The following is a 25,514-nucleotide window of genomic DNA, read 5'->3' as shown; positions in this document are numbered from 1 at the left end:
TCTTTCAACAAATGATGCTGGAACAAACGAAGACTCACAGGCCAGGAACAGTGGCTCACACCTGTAATCCCAGAACTTTGGGAGGCTGAGGCGGGCAGATTACGAGGTCAGGAGTTCGAGACCAGCCTGACCAACATGGTAAAACCCTGTCTCTACTAAAAATACCAAAAAATTAGCTGGCCGTGGTGGTGCGCACCTGTTATCCCAGCTACTCAGGAGGTTGAGGCAGGAGAATAGCTTGAACCCAGGAGGTGGAGGCTGCACTGAGCTGAGATCGTGCCACTGCACTCCAGCCTGGGTGACAAAGCAAGACTCTGTCTCAAAAAATAAAAATAAAAATAATAAATAAATCTAGACACAGACCTTACAACCTTCACAAAAATTAACTCAAAATGGGTCACAGACCTCAATGAAAAACACAAAACTATAAAACTTTTAGAGGTTAACATAGGAATCTAGATGACCTTGAGTATGGCAACTTTTAGATACAATACAAAAGACATGATCTGTGGAAGAAATAATTGATAGGCTGGACTTCATTAAAATTTAAAGCTTTTGCTATGCAAAAGACAAGGTCAAAAGAATCAGAAGACAAGCCACAGACTGGGAGAAAATATTTGCAAAAGACATATCTGATAAAGGACTGTTATCCAAAATATACAAAGAGTTCCTAAAATTCAACAATAAGAAAACAAACAGTCCAAGTTTTAAAAAATGGACTGAAGACCTGAACAGACACCTCACCAAAAAAGATACACAGATGGCAAATAAACATATAAAAACATGCTCAAGACCATGTCATTAGGGAATTGCTAACTAAAACAAATGATATACTATAACACATTTATTAGAATGGACAAAGTCCAAAAACTTGATAACTTCATATACAGACAAGGATATAAAGTGACAGGAACTCTCATTCATTGCTGACGGGAATGCAAAATGGTACAGCCACTCTGAAAGGCAACTCTGCAGTTTCTTACTAAAGTAAACATACTCTTACCAAACAATCCAGCAATCACACTCCTTGATATTTACGCAAAAAAGCTGAAAAGATGTCCACACAAAAGCCTGCACATGGATACAGCAGCTTTATTCATCATTGCCAAAACTAGAAAGTGCTCAAAATGTCTTTCAGTAGGTGAGTGGATAAATAAACTGTGGTACATCCAGGCAAAGGAATAGTATTCAGTGCTAAAAACCAAATGAGCTAACAAGCTATGAAAAGACATGGAGACAACTTAAATGCATATTACAATATAAGTGAGAGAATCCAATCTGAAAAGGTTACATATTGTATGATTCCAACTATATATTTTGCCTTTGGAAAAGGCAAACTATGTAGACATTAAAAAGATTAGTGATTGCCAGGCACTGGTGGGGAGAGAGGGATGAACAAGTAGACCATAGAAATTTTTAGGGAAGCAAAACTATTGTGTATGATAAAACACAATGGTGTATTCATGTTATTATGTATCAGACAAAATCCACAGAATGTACAACACCAAGGATGAACCCTAATGTAAACTGTGGACTTTGGGTGACAGTAGTATTAATGTAAATTCATCGATCGTAATGTAAAATGTTGATGGGGGATGTTTTGCATGTGTAGAGATAGAGGGTATACAGGAAATCTCTGTACTTTCAACCAAGTTTTATTGTAAACTTGTAACTGCTCCAAAAAATAAAGCTTATTTTTATTTTTAAGAAAGCAGTGAACCTATATATATATCTGAACCTATCTTATATAAAAATAGGTCTCTACTCATGTTACCAACCACACTAATGCTAGTGGAAAAAAAAAATCAGAGTAAAATAAAGCTTTCCACTTTGCTCAAAAACATTCACTTTCAGAAGACGCAAACGTCGTTACATTAAATATAAGTTTTATGAAGGCGAAAAATAACATTACTCCATGAAGTATATTTTGGAAAAGGCATGGTTTATATACTCTTAAGGTACTATTCCACAGGCTCGTGGAATAAAGAAAAGTGTGAAATTATACTGAAGTAGTAGTACTTTCCATATATTCTGTATCTGAAGCTCTGAACATAAATGTTCACAAAAATAGTAATAAGCCAGTAACTGAACCCACAATTTTGGGTGCTGAGGATAATATTTACTTTTTAAAAAGATCTTAAGACACAGGGAGATTTATTTTATCTGACTGGATTTCCTAAGAAATAAACACAAATTATGATCTTTTGTCAGTTCATAACAGAAAAATAAAAAATAAAATTAGTGACAGTTAAAATTGCATATAGCAAAACATTTTTATGTATAAAAATTGATAAAGGAATCAAACATTCCTGAAAAAAAATCTACTTTTGTATCATGTGACCAGTAACAATGGACTTAGTAGAAATAAAAAACAACTTCAGCTTAAGAAACTCCTAGTATTAATAAAACACTTGAACAAATACCTCTCTGAAACCTGAGAACCACCCTATGTGGTAAAGAAAGCAGGTATTTACTATCTTTTTCACAGATGAAAGAACTGAGGTGCACACAATTTACATAAATTTTCAGTAGTCACAGAGATTAAAAATGGTAGAGCCAGGATTTGAACTCAGGAATTATTATTCTTTATCCTGTCACCTCTGGCCTTTATTACCTTGGCATTTATAGTAGTCTCATAAAAGACCCTGAATATACCCACTTGCCTTCTGAACTCCAAGGCAGCCTGAAGAGTGCTAGTGACATCTCGAGATTTACACCAGTATGAAACAATCTCTGCAACCTGCTGTGGCCTTACTCTCTTCCAAAATGTTTAAAAGTGACTTTAACCATCATGACATTCCCATGTAATCTAACATACTGCACCAATCAACTCAGGCTGTTATAACAAAATACCACAGTGTAGGTTGCCTGAAACAAGAGACATTTATTTCTCACAGTTCTTGAGGTTGAAAAGTCCAAGATCAAGAGGCAAGTGATTCAATTCCTAGTGAAGGCCCTCCTCCTAGCATGTGGACAGCTACCTCATATGGTGGAAAAGAGGAAGCAAGCTCATTATGTCTCGTCTTAGAAGGGCACTAATCCCATCATGAGGGCCCCACTCTCGTGACCTCCTCTAAACCTCATTACCTCCCAAATGCCCCATCTCTAAATATCATCACCCTAGGGCTAAGTCTTCAATTATGCACTCAGAGGGGATGCAAACAATCAGTCCATGACACATACCACAGCGGTATATTGTGTTACATCTCTCTGACATTAGGTTAGATGTTCCTGAGAAGACCAGGGTGGGTAGGTGGTTAGTAATATAATACTCACTCAGTCAAATTAGTTACTAAGTAGTAATAGAATACATTATTAGAGATAATTCACTGGAAAAAAATTCATGTTTAATGAAACTTTTATTTTAATATTTTTCACAAAGAAGAAAAAAAGTCTCCTTCCCCAAAATTTGTGTCTATGTAAAACAACAAAGGATATGCATACTGGTTTGAGATTTTTTTCCTTCTGTGAAGAAATTGCTATGCTGTACACTTTACATGTTTTATAACACAGCCCAGTGACCACTATACCACACAGGTGGAAGTGTGGGTTTGAGGACCATTGAACACTGAATCTCCCCCAATACATCACAATTATAGAAACACCTGTGCACAGTAACTTTGTGTTGAGCCACGATGAAACTTCAGTGTTCAATTGCCCACAACACATTTCATTTCTTATGACTAGATGTTCAGTTCTAGTATGTAAGAAACAAGCTTTCTGAATGCAGCATTTTCCAAACTTTGTTACTGAGAAATCTGGAGTATTTATAATAAGGCATTTTTCAAATTTTCTGAAATAAAATATGCTCATGAAACATGTTGAACTTAGGTCTAAGCGTTTCAAGACATGAGAAATAAGGGTCCTACTTCTTTAAAAACTAATTAAAGTAGATCCAGTAATGGGGAATAACATAGAATCACTTTTTGTTAAGCAAAATGCATTTTAGAGTAGTTTTCATTTGATCATAAATTATGAAACAAAATTACAATGATCCTAAGTAGAACTAATCATGATTCCTCATGTATTCATTCTCTCCATACCTTAATCTCTAAAATAAAAAGTTTATATTACAGACAGGAAAGTAAATGTGTTGAATTGAAATTGATGTTTAATTCTCCTCCAGGGCATAAAAACAAATGGGTTAAAGCAGAGGTTTCACAATATTTGTGGACATCCTAAGAAGGAAGGCGATTAACTAAAAGTTCCATTTGTTTAATACTATGAGGAACTCTAATACATAAAACAGAAAAAAAACTTATATTCTAGGTAAAGGGAGGGTAGAAAACTACATTTCCACAAAACACCAACTTAACATTTTAAAAAAGCAAAAAACGGAAATAATTGGAATATAAAAGGTTTTTATATAAAGTTTCATAAAAGGACTATTTATTCTTATTTACAAAATATTCCTGTATCTAAATTATAGGATACACTGAGTCACTGGGGAAACAAAATCATATACACAAGTTATTTTTAAAAATATAAAGACAACCAGTAGAAGACAAAGCTAAAAGATTTAGATCTGTTTGCCTTTGGAGAGTAGCAACTGGAGGTAAGATGGGGAAAGGCGCATGCTTACTATAGAACCCTATAGAAATGAAAACATATGCTTACGCAAAGACCTGTGGCACTGGAGGCAAAGATGACAGCTCCATGGGTGTACAGCAGTCATCACTCAAACATAAGTGGGTGCAGTCTGTGACTGCCAAGCAGCGGAAGGGGGTACGAGGGGAATGGGTGTGTAACAGAAGGGTTCAAGGAGGCTCCGACATGGATTTTTAATTTTTTTCTAATCCTTCAATTATCTAGTTATGGTTTTTGAGGAAAAAAGGACCAAGTTTTCTAACCTCAAACCATCTCAGAATTAAATAATTATTCTGTAATCCCAGCACTTTGGGAGGCTGAAGCAGGTGAATCACTTGAGCCCTGGAGTTCAAGACCAGCCTGAGCAAAATGGCGAAACCCCGTCTCTACTAAAAATACAAAAAATTAGCCAGGCATGGCAGTGTGTGCCTGTAGTCATAGCTACTCGGGAAACTGAGATGGGAGGATCACTTGGACCTGGGAGGTTGAGTCAGCAGAGAGCCAAGATGGCATTACTGCACCCCAACCTGGGCAACAGAGACCCTGACTCATTAAAAAAGAAAAGGATTAAATAATTCTTTATTAGAATACCACTAAGAGAACTCATTTTAATTGCAAAACCCAACAGAATGGCCAGAATGAATAACATTAACATTACCAAATATTGGTGAGGATACGGAGCGAACAAAATCTCCAGATGTCACTGTACGGTTTATAGCTTGCTTGTTATGGGCCGAACTGTGCTCCCCAACCCTAAATTCTTCTGTTGAAGCCTTAACCTCCAAATGTGACTATATTTGGAGACAGGGCCTTTAAAGAGGTGATTACATTAAAATGAGGCCATGAGGGTGGGCCCTAATACAATGTGACTAGTGTCCTAATAAAAGAAGGAAATCTGGATACTCAGGAAAGCCCTAGGAATATGCAGACACAGTGAGAAGATGGCCACCTGTAAGCAAAGGACAGAGGCCTCAGGAGAAACCAAACCTGCCAACACCTTGAGATCTTGCACTTCTAGACATCAGAACTGTGAGAAAATAAATTTCTGTTGTTTAAGCCACCCAATCTGTGGTATTTTGTCATGGCAACTGTAGCAAACTGAAACAATAATACAACTACTTTGGGAAAAAGACTGACAAGTTCTTGCAGAACCAAAATATATCTACCTTATGATCCAATAATTCTATATCTAGGTATTGACCCAATATATACAAAAACATAAAAAGATTTGTTTAAGAATGTTCCTAACAGATTTATTACAATAGACAAAACACTGGAAATAGCTCAGGTATTTATTAATATGAGAATGGATAAACTATGGAATATTCATGCAATAGACTATTATTCAGCAAAATAACACTGAACATACTATTTTGAAGATTCTAAAAATCAACTACCAATACAATGTGGATCAATCTCCAAAATATAATGCTGAGTAAAGGAAGATGTACCAAAAAGAACACAATATGCATCTAATTATATTAAGTTCTACAACAAGTTAAATTAATCTTTGTTATCAGTAAACAATGTTCCATGATTATATCCATGTTTTTGCATGATCAGGGCTTCCTGAGCAAAGAGTGCTGGCAACCTGGATTAACATATGAGTAAATGGCAAATGAGTCTTGGAAGTTAAAGACAGAGAGACAGACATCCAAGGAGATGTATGGGTTTATCTTCCATCATTTAAATTTCACAGGATAATGGAAAAACAGACATTGTCCTGTTTACATTAGAAAGATAAGGTAAATATCCCTCTCTCTACACAGGGGAGGAGGAGCAGACACAAAAGCAGTCCTATATAAGCTCTGAGATGCACACAGTCTGATATAGTTCCCCACAATTCCCATGTGTCATGGGAGGAACCCAGTGGGAGGTAATTGAATCATGGGGATAAGTCTTTCCCATGCTATGTTAGCGAATAAGTCTTTTGAGATCTGATGGTTCTAAAAAGGGGAGTTTCCCTGCACAAGCTCTCTCTTCTCTTGTCTGCCACCATGTGTGACGTGCCTTTCACCTTCCACCATGATTGTGAGCACTCCCCAGCCACATAGAATTGTAAGTCCAATAAACCTTTTTCTTTTGTAAATTGCCCAGTCTTGGGGATGTCTTTATCAGCAGCATGAAAACGGACTAATACAGAGTCCTATATAAATTCTGAGATTCATTCATTTAGGAGGAGCTCCTCTCCTGTATTACAACTCCCCATCCCCCAAGATATGCAGGTGGCACTAACCCTCATAACATCACCCTCATAGGGAACAGAAGTGCAGGAAAGTGACACTAAGATAACCATGAGTGAATAAAAAGTCTCTTCTCTGATCCAGACATCAGTGCTTCTGCTTTTGTGTGTGTACATACACTAAACATATGCCATATATTCAGTGTGTGTGTGTATGTGTGTGTGTGTGTATAAATGTAGAAGTATGGTAATATCTCAAATCCTTTACTTTTTGAACACAAAACTATAAAGAAAAAAATTAAAACAATACTTGCATCTGAGGGCAAACAACTAACTTGGAAGGATAATAGTCATACTTCGTATAACGAAAAGAGTTTGTGTGTTACTAACATACATGCAATTATCAAAACTCTAAAATTTGTGCATTTCACTGTGAAGATTTTATGCCAACAAAAGGAAAAACAATCATAAACAAGTATTAAACTCTAATTAATGATATACATAGTGAAGTGTTTAGGAGTAATGTGTACTAATGTCTGCATCTTACTATGAAATGCATCTACAACATTGGACTGTTATACCAATACAGGCATGTACTCATTTCTCCATTTTTGAAGGAAAGTTTTGCCAAATAAGAACTTACTTGTTGACTTTTTTACTTCTTTCAACACTTCAAATATGGTTCCTCAACTGCCTTCTGGTCCCATGGTTTCTAATGAGAAACTAGCTGTTGATCTTATTGAGGAAACCTTGTAAATAATGAGTCACTTCTCTTGCTGCTCTCAAGATTCTCTTTTTGTCCTTAGCTTTTGATAATGTGATCCTTATGTGCTGTATTAGTCCATTCTCACACTGCTATGAAGAAATACCAGAGACTGAGTAATTAAGAAAAGAGGTTTAAGTGACTCACAGTTCAGCATGGCTGGGGAGGCCTCAGGAAACTTACAATCATAGTGGTAGGTACCTCTTAACAGGGTAGCAGGAGAGAGAATGAGAATAGAGTGAAGGGGAAAGCCCCTTATAAAACCATCAGATCTCGGGAGAACTCACCCCACTATCATGAGAACAGTAGGGGGGAAACTGCCCCCCATGATTCAGTTATCTCCACCTGGTCTCGCTCTTGACATGTGGGGATTATCACAGTTCAAGGTGAGATTTGGGGGGACACAGACCCAAACCATATCATGTGTCTTGGTTTGCATTCAGAATTGCTCCTACTTAGATTCTGATGAGCTTTCTGAATGTGTTGATTACTGTCTTTCATCAAATTGGGAAATTTTCGGCCATTTTTTTCTTCAGCTATTCTGTCTGCCCCTTTCTCTGTCTCCTTTCCTCCTGGAATATGTATTATGTGTGCTGGTACACTTGATGGCATCCCACATGCCTCTTAAGTCTTTGGGCTCTGTTCATCTTCATGCTTTTTGACTTTCTACTCCCTACACTAGATAATCTCAATTGACTTATCTTTAAGTTCACCAGTTCTGCCTGTTCAAATTTTCTGCCTGTTCAAATCTGCTGCTGATCTCTACTTGTGAATACTTCATTTAAGTTATTATACTTTTTCCTTCTAGTATTTCTATTTGGTTTCTTTGCATCATTTCTCTCTATATACTGATATTCTCTACTTGGAGAGTCATTGTTTTCCCGGTTTCATTTAGCTGTTTCAGCATATTTAACATGGTGATTTAAAACCCGGGCTAGCAAATCCAGTGTCTGGACTTCCTCGGATACAGTTTCCATTATTTTCTCTTCTTCTTGTGGATGGAAAAAAGTTACTGATTTCTTTACATTCCTCATCATTTTCCACTAAAAACTAGACATTTTGAATATTATGATGTGGTAACTAACTCAGATTCTAACTCCTCCCTGGGGATTATTGTTGCTGCCTATCAGGATTTTGTTTGTTTACAGTCATTTCTAAGCTACTTTTTTTCTTTTTTATTATACTTTAAGTTCTAGGGTACATGTGCACAAGGTGCAGGTTTGTTACCTATGTATACATGTGCCATGTTGGTGTGCTGCACCCATTAACTCGTCATTTACACTAGGTATATCTCTTAATGCTATCCCTCCCCTCACCCCACGACAGGCCCCAGTGTGTGATGTTCCCCTTCCTGTGTCCAAGTGGTCTCATTGTTCAGTTCCCACCTATGAGTGAGAACATGCGGTGTTTGGTTTTCTGTTCTTGTGATAGTATGCTGAGAACGATGGTTTCCAGCTACATCCATGTCCCCACAAAGGACACGAACTCACCCTTTTTTATGGCTGCATAGTATTCCATGGTGTATATGTGCCGCATTTTCTTAATCCAGTCTGTCATTGATGGACATTTGCGTTGGTTCCAAGTCTTTGCTATTGTGAATAGTGCCGCAATAAACATACGTGTGCATGTGACTTTATAGCAGCATGATTTATAATCCTCTGGGTATATACCCAGTAATGGGATGGCTGGGTCAAATGGTATTTCTAGTTCTAGATTCTTGAGGAATCACCACACTGTCTTCCACAATGGTTGAACTAGTTTACAGTCCCACCAACAGTTTAAAAGTGTTCCTATTTCTCTACATCCTCTCCAGCACCTGTTGTTTCCTGACTTTTTAATTACTGTCATTCTAACTACTATGAGATGGTATCTCATTGTGGTTTTGATTTGCATTTCTCTGATGACCAGTGATGATGAGCATTTTTTCATGTGTCCGTTGGCTGCATAAATGTCTTCTTTTGAGAAGTGTCTGTTCATATCCTTTGCCCACTTTTTGATGGGTTTGTTTTTTTCTTGTAAATTTGTTTGAGTTCTTTGTAGATTCTGGATATTAGCTCTTTGTCAGATGAGTAGATTGCAAAAATGTTCTCCCATTCTGTAGGTTGCCTGTTCACTCTGATGGTAGTTTCTTTTGCTGTGCAGAAGCTCTTTAGTTTAATTAGATCCCATTTTGTCAATTTTGGCATTTGTTGCCATTGCTTTTGGTGTTTTAGTCATGAAGTCCTTGCACATGCCTATGTCCTGAATGGTATTGCTTAGGTTTTCTTCTAGGGTTTTTATGGTCTTAGCTCTAACATTTAAGTCTCTAATCCATCTTGAATTTATTGTTGTATAAGGTGTAAGGAAGAGATCCAGTTTCAGCTTTCTACATATGGCTAGCCAGTTTTCGCAGCACCATTTATTAAATAGGGAATCCTTTCCCCACTGCTTGTTTTTGTCAGGTTTGTCAAAGATCAGATGATTGTAGATGTGTGGTATTATCTCTGAGGGCTCAGTTCTGTTCTATTGGTCTATATTTCTGTTTTGGTACCAGTACCATGCTGTTTTGGTTACTGTAGCCTTGTAGTATAGTTTGAAGTCAGGAAATGTGATGCCTCCAACTTTGTTCTTTTTGCTTAGGATTGTCTTGGCAATATGGACTCTTTTTTGGATCCATATGAACTTGAAAGTTCTTCACAGAACTTGAACAGTCATTGGTAGCTTAATGGGGATGGCATTGAATCTATAAATTACCTTGGGCAGTATGGCCATTTTCATGATATTGATTCTTCCTATCCATGAGCATGGAATGTTCTTCCATTTGTTTGTGCCCTCTTTTATTTCCTTGAGCACTGGTTTGTAGTTCTCCTTGAAGAGGTCCTTTACATCCCTTGTAAGTTGGACTCCTAGGTATTTTATTCTATTTGAAGCAATTGTGAATGTAGGTTCACAATCTCTCATGATTCGGCTGTTGGCCTGTTATTGGTGTATAGGAATGCTTGTGGTATTTGCACATTGATTTTGTATCCTGAGACTTTGCTGAAGTTGCTTATCAGCTTCAGGAGATTTGGGGCTGAGACGATGGGGTTTTCTAAATATACAATCATGTCATCTGCAAACAGGACAATTTTACTTCCTCTTTTCCTAATTGAATACCCTTTATTTCTTTCTCCTGCCTGATTGCCCTGGTCAGAACTCCCAACACTGTGTTGAATAGGAGCGGTAAGAGAGGGCATCCCTGTCTTGTGCCAGTTTTCAAAGGGAATGCCTCCAGTTTTTGCCCATTCAGTATAACATTGACTGTGGGTTTGTCATAAATAGCTCTTATGATTTTGAGATACGTTCCATCAATACCGAATTTATTGAGAGTTTTTAGCATGAAGGGCTGTTGAATTTTGTCAAAGGACTTTTCTGCATCTATTGAGATAATCATGTGGTTTTTGTCTTTGGTTCTGTTTACGTGATAGATTACATTTATTGATTTGTGTATGTTGAACCAGCCTTGCATCCCAGGGATGAAGCCCACTTGATCATGGTGGATAAGCTTTTTGATGTGCTGCTGGATTTGGTTTGCCAGTATTTTATTGAGGATTTCTGCATCGATGTTCATCAGGGATATTGGTCTAAAATTCTCTTTTTTTGTTGTGTCTCTGTCAGGCTTTGGTATCAGGTTGATGTTGGCCTCATAAAATGAGTTAGGGAGGATTCCCTCTTTTTCTATTGATTGGAATAGTTTCAGAAGGAATGGTACCAGCTCCTTCTTGTACCTCTGGTAGAATTCGGCTGTGAATCCGTCTGGTTCTGGCCTTTTTTTTTGGTTGGTAGGCTATTAATTATTGCTTCAATTTCAGAGCCTGTTATTGGTCCATTCAGGGATTCAACTTCTTCCTGGTTTAGTCTTGGGAGGGTGTATGTGCCCAGGAATTTATTCATGTCTTCTAGGTTTTCTAGTTTATTTGCATAGAGGTGTTTATAGAATTCTCTGATGGTAGTTTGCATTTCTGTGGGATCGGTGGTGATATCCCCTTTATCATTTTTTATAGCGTCTATTTGATTCTTCTTTCTTTTCTTCTTTATTAGTCTTGCTAGAGGTCTATCAATTTTGTTGATCTTTTCACAAAACCAGCTCCTGGATTCACTGATTTTTTGAAGGGTTTTTTGTGTCTCTATCTCCTTCAGTTCTGCTCTGATCTTAGTTATTTCTTGCCTTCTGCTAGCTTTTGAATGTGTTTGCTCTTGCTTCTCTAGTTCTTTTAATTGTGATGTTAGAGGGTCAATTTTCTATCTTTCCTGCTTTCTCTTGTGGGCATTTAGTGCTATAAATTTCCCTCGACACACTACTTTAAATGTATCCCAGATATTCTGGTATGTTGTATCTTTGTTCTCATTGGTTTCAAAGACCCATCTTTATTTCAGCCTCCACTTCGTTATGTACCCAGTAGTCATTCAGGAGAAGGTTGTTCAGTTTCCATATAGTTGAGCCATTTTGAGTAAGTTTCTTAATACTGAGTTATAGTTTGATTGTACTGTGGTCTGAGAGACAGTTTGTTATAATTTCTGTTCTTTTACATTTGCTGAGGAATGCTTTACTTCCAACTATGTGGTCAATTTTGGAATAAGTGCGATGTGGTGCTGAGAAGAATGTATATTCTGTTTATTCGGGGTGGAGAGTTCTGTAGATGTCTATTAGGTCTGCTTGGTGCAGAGTTGAGTTCAATTCCTGGATATCCTTGTTAACTTTCTGTCTCGATCTGTCTAACGTTGACAGTGGGGTGTTAAAGTCTCCCATTATTATTGTGTGGGATTCTAAGTCTCTTTGTAAGTCTCTAAGGACTTGCTTTATGAATCTGGGTGCTCCTGTATTGGGTGCATATATATTTAGGATAATTAGCTCTTCTTGTTGAATTGACCCCTTTACCATTTTCTTGTATCTCTGTGGAGCAACAAGCTCTTGGGAGTTCTCTACTCTGCCATTTTTACTGACATCACTTCCCTTTTGAAAATTCTTAAAATAAAATGTTGGGAAAAATATGGATTAAAAACAACTTATCCGTTTCTCTTGGAACTGTGACTTACAGTGAAAAACTTGAAAAGAAAATTTAGGAATCCCAAAATGACGTAAAACAGTAATAAAAGTTCACTAACAGTATACAATATAAAGATAAAATTGTTAAAATTATAAGAAATGCAAAAATAAGGTTGATCACATAAAAAGGATGTTTAGGAAACAGAAAGTGAGAGAAAGTGCTAATATAAACTCACTGATTCTAAGTAAGCTATACTCTGGTTTCTCTTCAGACTGTATAAATCTTTCACCTTTTACTAAGTAAGCTGAATGTATAAAAATAAAAACTAAATCATTAAATCAATAAATACATTATTTTATATATGGAATCACACACACACAAATATATGTTTATATATATAGGCACTAAATCTTACTGGCCCCTAAATAAATTAACAGGAATAACACCTAGCTATGGAAGCAATTACTTGTAACAGGGAATCTGTCAAGGTCTCTACTGGGTTGAGGAAGGCAGTAGCTAACCACTAAAGGAAATGTTGAAAAAGCAAAGGTCAATGTCTGGCCCTAAATTTTTAATTCCAACAACATGGCTAGAACTGTTCAAATTACAAAATGGTAAGCATGTCAACTGGATAACTAACCAGCACCATCATCTAGTGCTTACATACGGCATACTATAAGCCCCATGCTAGACAAGTACTTGAATTTTCAGCGGGACATACACAGAATAAAGGGGATGGAGGGTGAAGAGGAAAAGGGATTTATTTTGTCTAAAAAAAAAAAGTTTTTTTTTTTTTTTTCAGAATGTAGCTCTACTATACCAGGAATGGTTTCTCTATGTACTGTATATGAAAATGTATGAAGTTATTTATCTAAGAAAAATTGGTGTTCCTGAAGGACATCAGCTCAAGAAAATTTATTTTTAACTAACATTTTTTAACAGAGTTCTTTAAAGCATTTCACAAAGGTCAGTATGAGCTGATTTTTTTAAACGTGAACATTTCCACAACAAATTTTAAAAATTGGAATGAATCAGCAACTTAGATGACACAGCCTGCAGTACTTCCTAATAAATGAGAACAAGAAACGGTCCATTATTTTCCTTATAAATTAATTAAGAGCTTCCAACTTACAATGTATCAGGCCTTCCCCACCTACCAGACATCTATTTTAATGAATTAAAATATACTATGTTGTGATCAAACTAAAATAGACCATTTCAAAATCTAGAGGGAACAGGTGTACTCCTGAGATAAAAGAATTTTGTCAGAACACTTTTCATTTTAATCTAATATCTATACTACATATATATACATGAATAGTAAATATCCTAACAGATGAAACAAATATTCTTTCCAAATCACAGTCTCTTCAAAAATTTTTTAAGTTATTATGGAGAATGTGGTAGACACTGTTGATTACCTCCAACAGCCAGTAAGGCAAGGGGAAAGAAGGATCTTTCTCCCTGACCACACTCCTCACACATATAATGGACTACATGTAAGTGTCAAAAGCATATTATCCAACACGTTACTAAGAACACGAATTCAATCAAACAGAAGTTCAAAGATAAGATGATTAAACTATAGAATAAAGGAAATATGAAATTCAAACCTGAGTAAGTAAACAACAGATCAAAGCAATACTGTTACTAAATTAACGGAATTAAAAATGAAAACTAAAAAAAAAAGATTAGACCATTGAAAATCAAATTACTGTCAATGAAACAACTTGAAATAATACAAATGCAAATAAAAAGACAAAAATGTGGCCTAGCATAGTGGCTCACACCTGTAATCACAGCACTTTGGGAGGTCAAGGCAGGAGGATCACACTTGGGGAGTTCAAGATCAGCCTAGCCAACATAGCGAAATCCTGTCTTTATAAAAAATACAAAAATTAGGCCAGGCATGGTGGCTCAAACCTGTAATCCCAGCACTTTGGGAGGCCAAGGCGGGCGGATCACATGAAGTCAGGCATTCGAAACCAACCTGGCCAACACGGTAAAACCCCATCTCTACTAAAAACACAAAAATTAGGCAGGCATGGTGGCAGGCACCTGTAATCCCAGCTACTTGGAAGGCTGAGGCAGGGGAATCATTTGAACCCAGGAGGCGGAGGTTACAATGAGCCAAGATCGTGCCACTGCACTCCACCTTGAGTGACAGTGCGAGACTCAATCTCAAAAAAAAAAAAAAATACAAAAATTATCAAGCATGATGGCACACATCTGTGGTCCCAGCTACTCAAGAGGCTCAAGCAGGAGAATCACTTGAGCCTGGGAGGGCAAGGCTGTAATGAAGTGTAATCACACCACTGTACTCAAGCCTGGGTGACAGAGTTGAGATCCTGTCCCAAAAAAAAGAAAAAAGGAAAAAGGACAAACATTAGAGAAATTTTTTTAAAAATATGATGGACACGGTAGACAAAGATTATAAAACAGAATAATGGGTATTCCTGAAGTATATAACTGACAAATGAAGCAGAAAAAACATAAACATCAAATTTTTAAAATTACAAAAAGAAAAGAAAATTCCCTAAAATAAAGAAAGAAGTGAACCTGGAGGTCATATGGAATAATTCTCATTGAGATGTAATCTGATTAATTTTCAAAGACTTTGTAAAGAGGTTTTTTTAGCATGCAGAGAAAAAAAATCAAGTCACCTGCAAGGGAGAAAAATCTTTGGCTGTCTTCAGATTTCTTCACAGCAACATTCACTGCAGGAGAGAATTAAGTAATGTCTACAGAGTTCTCAGAAGAAGAAAAGGGTGTGTTCCAACAGTACCATATCCAGCAAGATATCAAATATACAAGAAACAATAAAACATTTTCAACTGTACAAGGCCTAAGAGAATACTAATCCAAGAGCCCAGATAAAATATCAATCAAGTGTGGGAGTGACACTGAAAGTCTCAAAATTTTATCTCCCATCTATTCATTCTTAAGAAAACATTGGAGGATATGCTCCAAAGCCAGGAAAACCAAAAGAGGAGAGAGACAGACAGAGATAGAGGGACAGAGAGAGAAACAGAAGGAGAGACAGAGAGGAAGAAAGCCTAAGAAACATGATTTAACACAGAAGAGACACGAAATTAAGTTCTAGAACAACAGATTGGAACTGGCAGGCCTAGTAAGCAATCAGATTAGAACAGAGGGTGAAGACTCCCGGAAGACGTCTCCTGGGAAGAAAACGAAGCTGTTGAAATACTTGATATACTTGACAACTGTACTAGTTAGAACTGTGTTTAGCTATATATAACAGAAATATCTAGTTAGGTAGCTCCATAAAATGAAAAGTTGCCCAAACACTTTGTTTTTCGGCTCTGCCCACCCCCAGAGTATAGCTTTATCCTTACGCTTGTAAAATGACGATTGCACCTTTAATCATCACACATGCATTCTGGGAAGGAATAATGAGAAAGGGCAAAGGGTAAAATATATATATGTCAAATAAGTCTGTCAGAAAAACAATAGCTTCCCCAGAATTCCAATTTCCAGATGTGGGTCATATGACCATTTCTGACTCTAAAGGAGTTTAGTATAGTTGATATTTTTCACAGGGCATATCACTACTCTGAATAAAATCAGGATCCTCTTATTTAAATACGTGGGAGGGGGAGAACTGACACTAGGTAGACAAGAAGTATAAAACAAATGCACATAAAATAATATTTGGAGAATATTTAATATTCCAATGGAGAACTTGGAATGCTTCGTATAGTGACATGATAAAGTAAGCAAATTTAAAATGAAGCAATTTTTGATTCCAAAAAGAACAAAAAGTTCCATGAGATAAAATGCTATTAAACAGCTGAATAATATTCATAAGTCATAGGAAAATGAACACACATGGATTGAAAAAATTCTAGTATAATTACATTCCAAAGATGAAAGAGGTAAGCAGAAGCATAAGGTAACAGAAGAATGACAAATTCTCCATTTCTATAATAGGAAGTCAATATATAATGCCTAAAATTGATAAATCAAGAAATAGCAAAATACGTCTATTACCTAGAAACGGAGAAAGGTAAATACACACATACACACACCAAAAATAAAATTCTAAGCCCCACAATCACCTGAAGGGACCCCTTCTCACAGCCAAGAGCATTCCAAAGTTAACCTGAAAAACTAGTTCAGACCATGATAGGAAGAGTGGATCAGACATGCCTCATTATACCCTCCTCCCTTTTGGAATTCAGGAAAAGCCAACCAGCATTAACATCAACATAGACCTTAAGTCTGATAAGAAACATTTATAATCTATTCTGTCAGAAGCATACTACCTGGAGGCTTCATCTGCAAGATAAAACTTTAGTCGCCACAACCCCTTATTATGACCCAGACATTTCCGTCCTATTGATTCCAGGTCTTCAGATAACAACTTAACTCTCAATTAATTGCTAATCAGAAATCTTTAAATCTATCTATGACCTAGAAACCCCATCTTCAAGTTGTCCTGCCTTTCCAGATTGAACCAATGTGCATCTTACAGGTATTGACTGATGTATTATGTCTCACTAAAATGTATAAAAGCAAGCTGTAGCAACCTTGGGCACACGTCATCAGGACCATTTGAGGCTGTACATGGCACAGGTGTATCCCTAACCTTGGCAAAATAAACTTTCTAAATTGATTGAGACCTGGCTCAGATACTTTTGAGCTCACACACAGAAGGGAAAAGAACTGAAGAAGCTAATTCAGGCATTGAGAAGGGTCACACAGAAAAATGTTTCTCATAAGCCTTGTAGTACTATTCATTTTCTTTCTTTTAAACCATGCATATGTTACTTGGGCAAATTAAAGTTTTCTTTTTTAAAAAAGAAAACTTCATAAGTTAAAAAAAATCCAATCAATAGGAATAAATTATGAACAACAAAAAGAATAAGGAATCTTTACGATAAATGCTTCATAACCAATGGGAAGAGAGGAGACATTATTCAATATTAGATCATGGGACTTAGTTTCACATTAAATTATATGTCAAACCCTTTGTCAACAGTTGCCTAAAACAATGCACAAAAAACTGCTTTACTGTACTGTAAAGAATGTATTCTACCACAACTTCTCAGTATTTTTTTTAATAAATTCCACAGAATTGTGGATCCAATAATAGTCCACCAGTAAGACACAAGACAAAATTTGTTTTAACAAAGAAAATTAACCAGTAAAGAAAATTAAAACTCAATAATCTTTAACACTCTGGTCTGATAAGATAGGATCTGGATGTGGAGTTCATGAAGTACTTCCCTGAAGTACCTTTGTACCTAGAGAAAATTGCTCATCAAAAAACTACATTTATAAATTTTGCATTTTGAAAAGTTATTTTATAGCTACCTCTGAAAATCTTAAGAACTTACCTTAAAATACTTCAAATAAAATTCTAAATTTGGAGTTTGTTAAACTTATGTAAGGTTTTATAATTGATGTACAGATACACAGAGAGACAAAATTAATTACTCCAAATTTAAAACTGGCATAAATACTGCCACCAGAATTACATAACCCAGATTCATATCCTAAAAAATAATGGTAAATATTTAGAGTTTTAACTTCCAAATCACTGAAGTAAAATATTTTGATAATTCTTGAAAACCTCTCATCTCCCAGAGCAAGTTCAGTTGTAAAAAGCTAGATTCATAAAATTAAAAACATTCCTGGCAGGCCCCAGTGTCAGAGTTTCCTTTCAGTTTACAATTGATGCCACTAACGGATGCTGGTTTTTATTTAAAATCACTCTTTAAAAAATTTACTCTGTGTTTTACAATATTTATTTTTTTAGATCGATTAATTGTAGAAAAGCAACTTTAGTCTTGAGGTCTAGACGTATGCTTCAAGAAGTCTCCCATAATAGGCTTGAATGACAAAGAAAATACTTAAGCAATTTTATATCCTTGAAAATGATACAAATTTGACCTAGAATAAAAAACAACCCACATGGACTGCAAAGAGTAAGGTAAATTTAAGAAAATAAAAATGCAAATGTGCATTTTAGCAGTCTCTTGAATTTATTAACCTAAAAGGTTTAATTTCCATTTTCCTGCATCAGCTTTATTTATAAAATGTCGTGCCCTATAAATACGCTGTTATTTTCTATAGTCAAGCACCCTCTTAACAAATCTTCTCATTAATATGTAAATTTAAAGTCAATCGGTCTTCTCCCTGACAGCCCCATGAATTCCTAGTGCACTGTATAATCGGCTTTGACTTGGCATCCACTATTTATCATCAAAGATGTCAGTTAGAAAAATTATGGAAAATGCACTGCAATTGATATGACTGCAATCTACTTTGTCAACACTTAATTGTTCCTCAAATCATACATTTACATATAAACAGCCTAAATACTGATCTATAATGATGCAAATAAACTAAATTAAAAATCTCTTCTTCCCCTGAAGCTTGTTTGTATATGATGTGTTCATTTGAGAACTTGACAAAAGCATGTACATCAGCTCATCTCAAAAAGTGTATCTACTAATTTTCGATTCCTCAACAAAAAACAATTTTGCCACACTTCAAGTATATTAACATAAACAAATGTTTGTAAAAATTTTACAGGAAACATGATTTTTCTCTTTGAAAGCAAATTTAATTATGGTTGTTAGCTAATTGCATGAGCACTGGATTGGGAGTCTCAAAGTTGGTTTTGACTGGAACACAATAAACACACACACAAAACTTATAAACGTAACTAAGAAATTATTTTAATTTACAACTCACAGGGTAATAAAATGCAAAGGCAATAATGCTGGCCTAGGCATCAGATAATTCTGCTTATATTTCTGCTCCACCTTTTATAATTAATATTGTCTTAAATGACTTGCTAAAATCTGTATATATCGATTTCTTCATATATAAAATGGGTATAATAATTCTCATTGCCCTATGGCAAATGAAATACTATGTAAGAAACTACAGGCCAGGCATGGTGGCTCACACCTGTAATCCCAGCACTCTGGGAGGCTGAGGTGGGCGGATCACTTGAGGTCAGGAGTTCAACAACAGCCTGGCCAACAAGCTGAAACCCCATCTCTACTAAAAATACAAAAGTTAGCTGGACCTGGTGGCGCATGTCTGTAATTCCACCCGCTTGGGAGGCTGAGGCAGAAGAATCACTTGAACCTGGGAGGTAACAGGTTGCAGTGAGCCAAGAACGCACCACTGCACCCCAGCCTGGGCAGCAGAGAGAGACTCTGCTCAAAAAAGAAAAAAAAAAAGAAAGAAAGTATAGCAAAAATAAGCCATTAAGTATAAAGCATCACAGTATTGTTTTTCACATTTTCTCTTAGTATCTGAGAGAAAACTGCTGGATTTAAATAAATTCAGTATTATAGGCAGGTTTTTTATTATAAATTTAACTTTTATGTCAATATATTATTTTAGTGACACTTTTTCCTACTGGCAAATTATTTACTTCAAGGTAAAATGGCCCTTAATTCATCAATAAATGGTGCTCATATGGCATTTATGTAAGTGACTTCTGCCTGCAGGTAAAAGGGAATGGAGGGCTAGAATGAAGACGTTTCTACTTGGATGATTACATGAAACAACACATTCTAATGTTGATAGTAAAAGGATAAAAAAGAGAGGTAACCTCTCAGGAATGACTCTGCTAGAGTACTGTTTCAGCTTGTCTTTTTATTGTATAATCATCTTAACCTTTCTTTACTACATGGTGTTCCTTTTACAACATCACATAAGAAAGAGCAAGCAAATATAAATGTCAAATACCTCTCAGTTTCTTCTAGCTGTGGTCAAACTCCGCTTTGAGATGTAGTCTGCCAACTTTTTTTTTTTTTTGAGACACCCAGGCTGAAGTGCAGTGGCACGATCTCGGCTCAGTGCAAGCTCCGTCTCCCAGGTTCACGCCATTCTCCTGCCTCAGCCTCCCAAGTAACTGGGACTACAGGCACCCACCACCACACCTGACTAATTTTTTAAATATTTTTATTAGAGACAGGGTTTCAACATGTTACCCAGGATGGTCTCGATCTCCTGACCTCATGATCCACCTGCCTTGGCCTCCCAAAGTGCTGGGATTACAGGCGTGAGCCACCGTGCCCGGCCTAGTCTGCCAACTTCTAAAGCTAAAACTAGCATGTGTAGTCCTTAAAAAGTTGGAAGCAACATCAAGCCTAGGTCAGAATGCACTGAAGGCAACAAATGGCTGGACTGCTCACTCCAAAGTTTCTCAGTAAAACGAAATCATAATTAGCACAGAGGAAGGCTAAGATGGGTTAACTGGAAGAGTGAGAGCACAGATACGGTCCTAATGTTGACCACTCATTTGAACCTTAATTTTATATAATGTACTTATAACAAGAATCTAATATACTGTACAATTCTTGAATCTAATACTGCAATAAGGGCTAAGCCTTTCAAATCTTTCACACTGCTTCTGAACTGAACATATGTACGTATGCAGACAAAAGCCTGTTATACTGATTATTCTGGGCTAAACAAGACCCTCAAATAGAACTTAAACAATCAATGAATAATTTTTCCATGAATTGAGGTCAACTGATACGAACTTAAGTTAATAAATAAAGCGAAATATTTTATCCAAAGTGAAATTGATAACCACCAGAATAACAGATATTAAACAGTTAACAATAATTGCCTTTAAGGGGTCAACCAAGAGGTTATGAGAAGGGAACATGTACTTGAATTGCTTCGATAATTAAACAACAAGAAGATTCGAGTTAGCTAAACTTACAAATTTATTGGTTTTAAATTTGTTTAAATTTGGTTAAAACCACTTATTTAAGTGGTTTTCTTTCTTTCTTTTAAGCCAATGGATCTTTCTCAAAGGAAATCAAATTCAAAGCTGCATAAGAAAGGAAGGCAAAAAAGGCTTCTGTGTTTGAAACAGTAGCAGAAGCCCAAAAAGCCGCACAGTCTAGAGCACCGCTGCCCCTGCTTTGCTTGTTCCTGTGGCAGTGCTAGCACATCCTGAGGGCTGATGTGCACACTGGAAAACCACTAAATTAGTCTAATAAGCACAGCATTTAGAATAATTCCAAGGTTGGATTGCAAGTAAGTGGCAAAGAAAAGAAATGACTTAGCCCATTCCAGTATGCCAGGGACAATGACCAGACTTCGTCTCATATTTGTCCTAATTCATGTTCATGGAGTTAACATGTGAAAACACCAAGAATGAATATAGTGCCAATTTTTCAAATTATCTGTTAAAAAATAAATGTATATGATGGTAGAGAACTTAACTTTCCTTTGCAATGGCTTTAAAAGTAAATTTTATCTAAAATAAGATAAAATTCAAGGAACAGAAAAACAAACAAATAGACAAACATATAAAAGCAGAGATTTTACTATGCATTACATATTTTTAGCAGGTATGGTAAGTAAACTATATATTTTAACTCCAGTTTCTATATAATTACAAGCAAAGGATATAGCTACTGAAAATGATAGGAAAGTAAAATTTAAAAATTTAAATGGTGACTGTGATTAGCTAAGGCAAAATTGCCTATAACTTTATACAACAGAAAAAAAAAATCTGAGCAGAAGTTTTGAAAGGAATTGGCTGAAATCAAACAAATAAGCTGTTTGGCAGCAAAAATCTCTCATCAAAGTTACCATAAAAGGGCCTGGACATTTTCATCATAGAGATGTTCCTTAATCTAGCAAAAGTGCCATCAAAAATGTACTTTGCTCAATGATAAATAAAATTAACTTTATAAAATTAAAGTTCACAAGGATAGTGAAATTTCATCAATTTAAGAGCATTATGTAACATAAGACTTTTATATATTAATAATTCAAAACATACTTCAATTTTTAAGACAGATAACATAATCATTTTGTTAATATTAAAAGTGAGATGAAAATCAGTATTACTCTCTTATGGATAAAGAAGTATTAACATTTCTAAATAGTTTTTAATGCTAATACTAAATCAATATAGAAAATACTGACCAAGATTTTATAATAATTTGCAAGCTTGATGTGTCATTGAAAGCATGTATCATACACATTTTTCCATGTTATTTACATTTTTCTTTTTTTTTTTTTTGAGACGGAGTCTCGCTGTGTCTCCCAGGCTGGAGTGCAGTGGCGTGATCTCGGCTCACTGCAAGCTCCGCCTCCCGGGTTTACGCCATTCTCCCGCCTCAGCCTCCCGAGTAGCTGAGACTACAGGCGCCCGCCACCACGCCCGGCTAGTTTTTTGTATTTTTAGTAGAGACGGGGTTTCACCGTGTTAGCCAGGATAGTCTCGATCTCCTGACCTCGTGATCCACCCGCCTCGGCCTCCCAAAGTGCTGGGATTACAGGCTTGAGCCACCGCGCCCGGCCTACATTTTTCTAATTAACAAAAGCAAGATGTACTGAGCACGCAAGGCCTATCATAAGTATGTATACAGAACACTTTGATATAACAGGCGCTTTTTAAAATCTTTTTTTTTTTTACACAAATTGGTTTTTAAAATCTGTAATACCGTATTTTAAAAAAAATAAGACATCAAAAGATTAGAATGAATATGCTATTCTTATAACATTTAAGGATTTCTTTAAACTGGTTTAAAATTACCTTCAATCTTAAACGTATACATCCTAAGGATCTTAATTCCAAGCTATATGATAAAATTTTCTAAATTGCCAATATGAAGAAAAGAATAAGGCATACTTCTAATGTTAATCTGCACAAAGAAAACAAATAGCTTCACTTAAATTATTAATTCTACTAAATGCTACCAGCCAAAGTGAAGAGAAGAAGAACACAAATGTTTTATAAATACAAAACTAGGAAAAAGTAGTTTAAAAGTTCAACAATATTTATCTATAGAGGCAAGAAATGAATTACTTTAGGTATAAATTCACATGCTCTAGAATCACATCACCTACTTTTTTTACAAATGAGTACCTGGAATAGCTGGGGCTCAAAGATGTGAAAGTAACTAGTAACCAAAAAATCCATGGTTTGGCAATGTCACTGTAAACACGGTGTCATGCTGCTCCTCCTAACGAGGGCCTCTTGCCAGTATCAAACTAAAAGTGTATATACTTACACCACTAAATATATGTATCAACCAGTGCCAAAACAATGGACAATTATTCTTGCATTGATATTGGTTGCCTGCTTTAGTAAAAGAACAAGAGACCAATGAGTCTTCCTTAAATATGCAGATTTCTCTAGTTTACTACTCCTAATTTTTTGCACAAGTTTTAAAAAGCTCATCCATCCTCTTAGTATATTTGACTGTTCAACACTTACCTCTTTCCAAGGGCTGACAAACTGTGTCCGAGCATATCGAGTTAGCATGTGGATTATGACAACCTGCCCCCACTCTTCAACATCCACTAGTAAGTTACATAGCTTGCGGTAATTCTTATGAATCAGATCTATTCTGTCCGGGCATACTTCTTCAAAAGCCATCACAACACTGCCAGCCACCAACTAAAAAAGAAAGAAATAGTAACTTATTAAAAAATGTTTCTCCCCTACATCAAAGGTCATACTCAGGTATTAGTGTAATCAGTTTAATGGCAATCAATATTATTCAGTCATTCAATTAAAATGAATGTTCATGTTTGAATAACAAACTTTAAGGTGCCTATTCTTCAAAGAATAATTTTAATAGTTATAATATGTCTAGAAAACTAATACTATTCTGAAGAGAAGTAAATTCTGACGTTTTTATTTCACCAAGTTAAATTTCAATACATTGTTCCTATGTGGATTAAACATTAATTATGCACATTTTTCATGTTTAAAGCTAACCTAAATTCTAATCTAAAAATTCAGTACTTTGTTCACAACAATATTCAGAAAGAGAATCAAAATAACAAAGATCACATTGTGTCAGTTTAAAATGAGAATGACAATCATACTACAATGAACTTACGTTAAAAAGTATATGAGAAATTCATAAATGTTTTTTAACAGAAGAACACTTTCAAATCATATACATCTTAATCCACCAGTTTTTACCCAATATAATTTATTTACAAAGAAAACACACTGGCTGAAATTTTAGAACATCACCTGGGCTCTTAATACTTTTATAACAATGTGTATAAGTTGTAATAACATATTACCAACAAAAGGCGGCTTTTCCAAGACCAATTAATGAATCATAATGTTAGTTTCTGAACTGTGATGCTTTTACAAAGTGGTAACATTAAGATTCCTTTACTCTAAAGATACAAACTAAGCAGAATATATATTACACAAATACTTCTATATATGTACAAATGATATATGTGCAGTTAGCCCACAATATAATACAGTTTTGAAAAACAAATTAATACCATATTCTATCTGAACACTAGGGATCTTCATTTTAGTGTCTAAAATTTCCCCAATGACTTAAAATAAGCAATTAAATAGAAATATAACTTACTGAAATGGTACTTTTTGAAAAATATTAGATACAATGATATTCATATTTCGAGTGTTTGTCCCTCTACTTGGCTGACATTTAGTTTATTAATATGCAACCAACAATACAATTGAAAGAAAACAGCTCAGAATATAGACTCGCTATTATGCTAAACAAGTTTCAAGTCCTGTGGGGATTTTATGAATTACCAATCAGTATAAACGTGAAGCTGCATTTATTGACTCCAGCCCTACCCATGTACTGGTGCCTGCTGGTCCCAGCATGTATGCACCTCAATCGAAAAAGCACAGAATTGATTATTTGTGTGAACTATATAAAAATGCATTATACATATAATTTTCTATTTGTTACACATATGGCAAGGAAGTTAAGCCCATGTTTTCAATCGCATTTTGATGTCTTCTGCAAAAGACATAATTTCTTTAGAAATTATATTTTGTGATAATTACATTTCTATAAAGTGACAATTAGTACCATTTTAAAATATCTTACAACAACTAAGTTTATGACATTAAACTCTAGAATAACTCACTGTGAGATATAAACATCCCTATGTATTATCAACCTTATATTAATATCAAGATCAATTGGTAAAAGGTATTAAAGTGCAA

General features: G+C 35.6%; 1 protein-coding gene across 4 annotated transcripts in view; it reads right to left on the bottom strand.

The window, feature by feature from the left end:
* AP3B1 (adaptor related protein complex 3 subunit beta 1) overlaps window positions 1–25,514 on the bottom strand; it is a 294,984-nt gene that overhangs the window by 192,980 nt on the left and 76,490 nt on the right. For all 4 annotated transcript variants that reach the window (XM_050795644.1, XM_050795645.1, XM_050795646.1 and 1 more), the window contains exon 7: window positions 23,775–23,957. In XM_050795644.1, the coding sequence (XP_050651601.1) occupies window positions 23,775–23,957 (183 nt within the window). The remainder of the gene's footprint in view (window positions 1–23,774; window positions 23,958–25,514) is intronic.

This window comes from Macaca thibetana, chromosome 6 (genome assembly GCF_024542745.1).
Source record: "Macaca thibetana thibetana isolate TM-01 chromosome 6, ASM2454274v1, whole genome shotgun sequence".
NCBI lineage: Eukaryota > Metazoa > Chordata > Mammalia > Primates > Cercopithecidae > Macaca > Macaca thibetana.
This window is presented reverse-complemented; position numbering and strand designations above follow the sequence as displayed.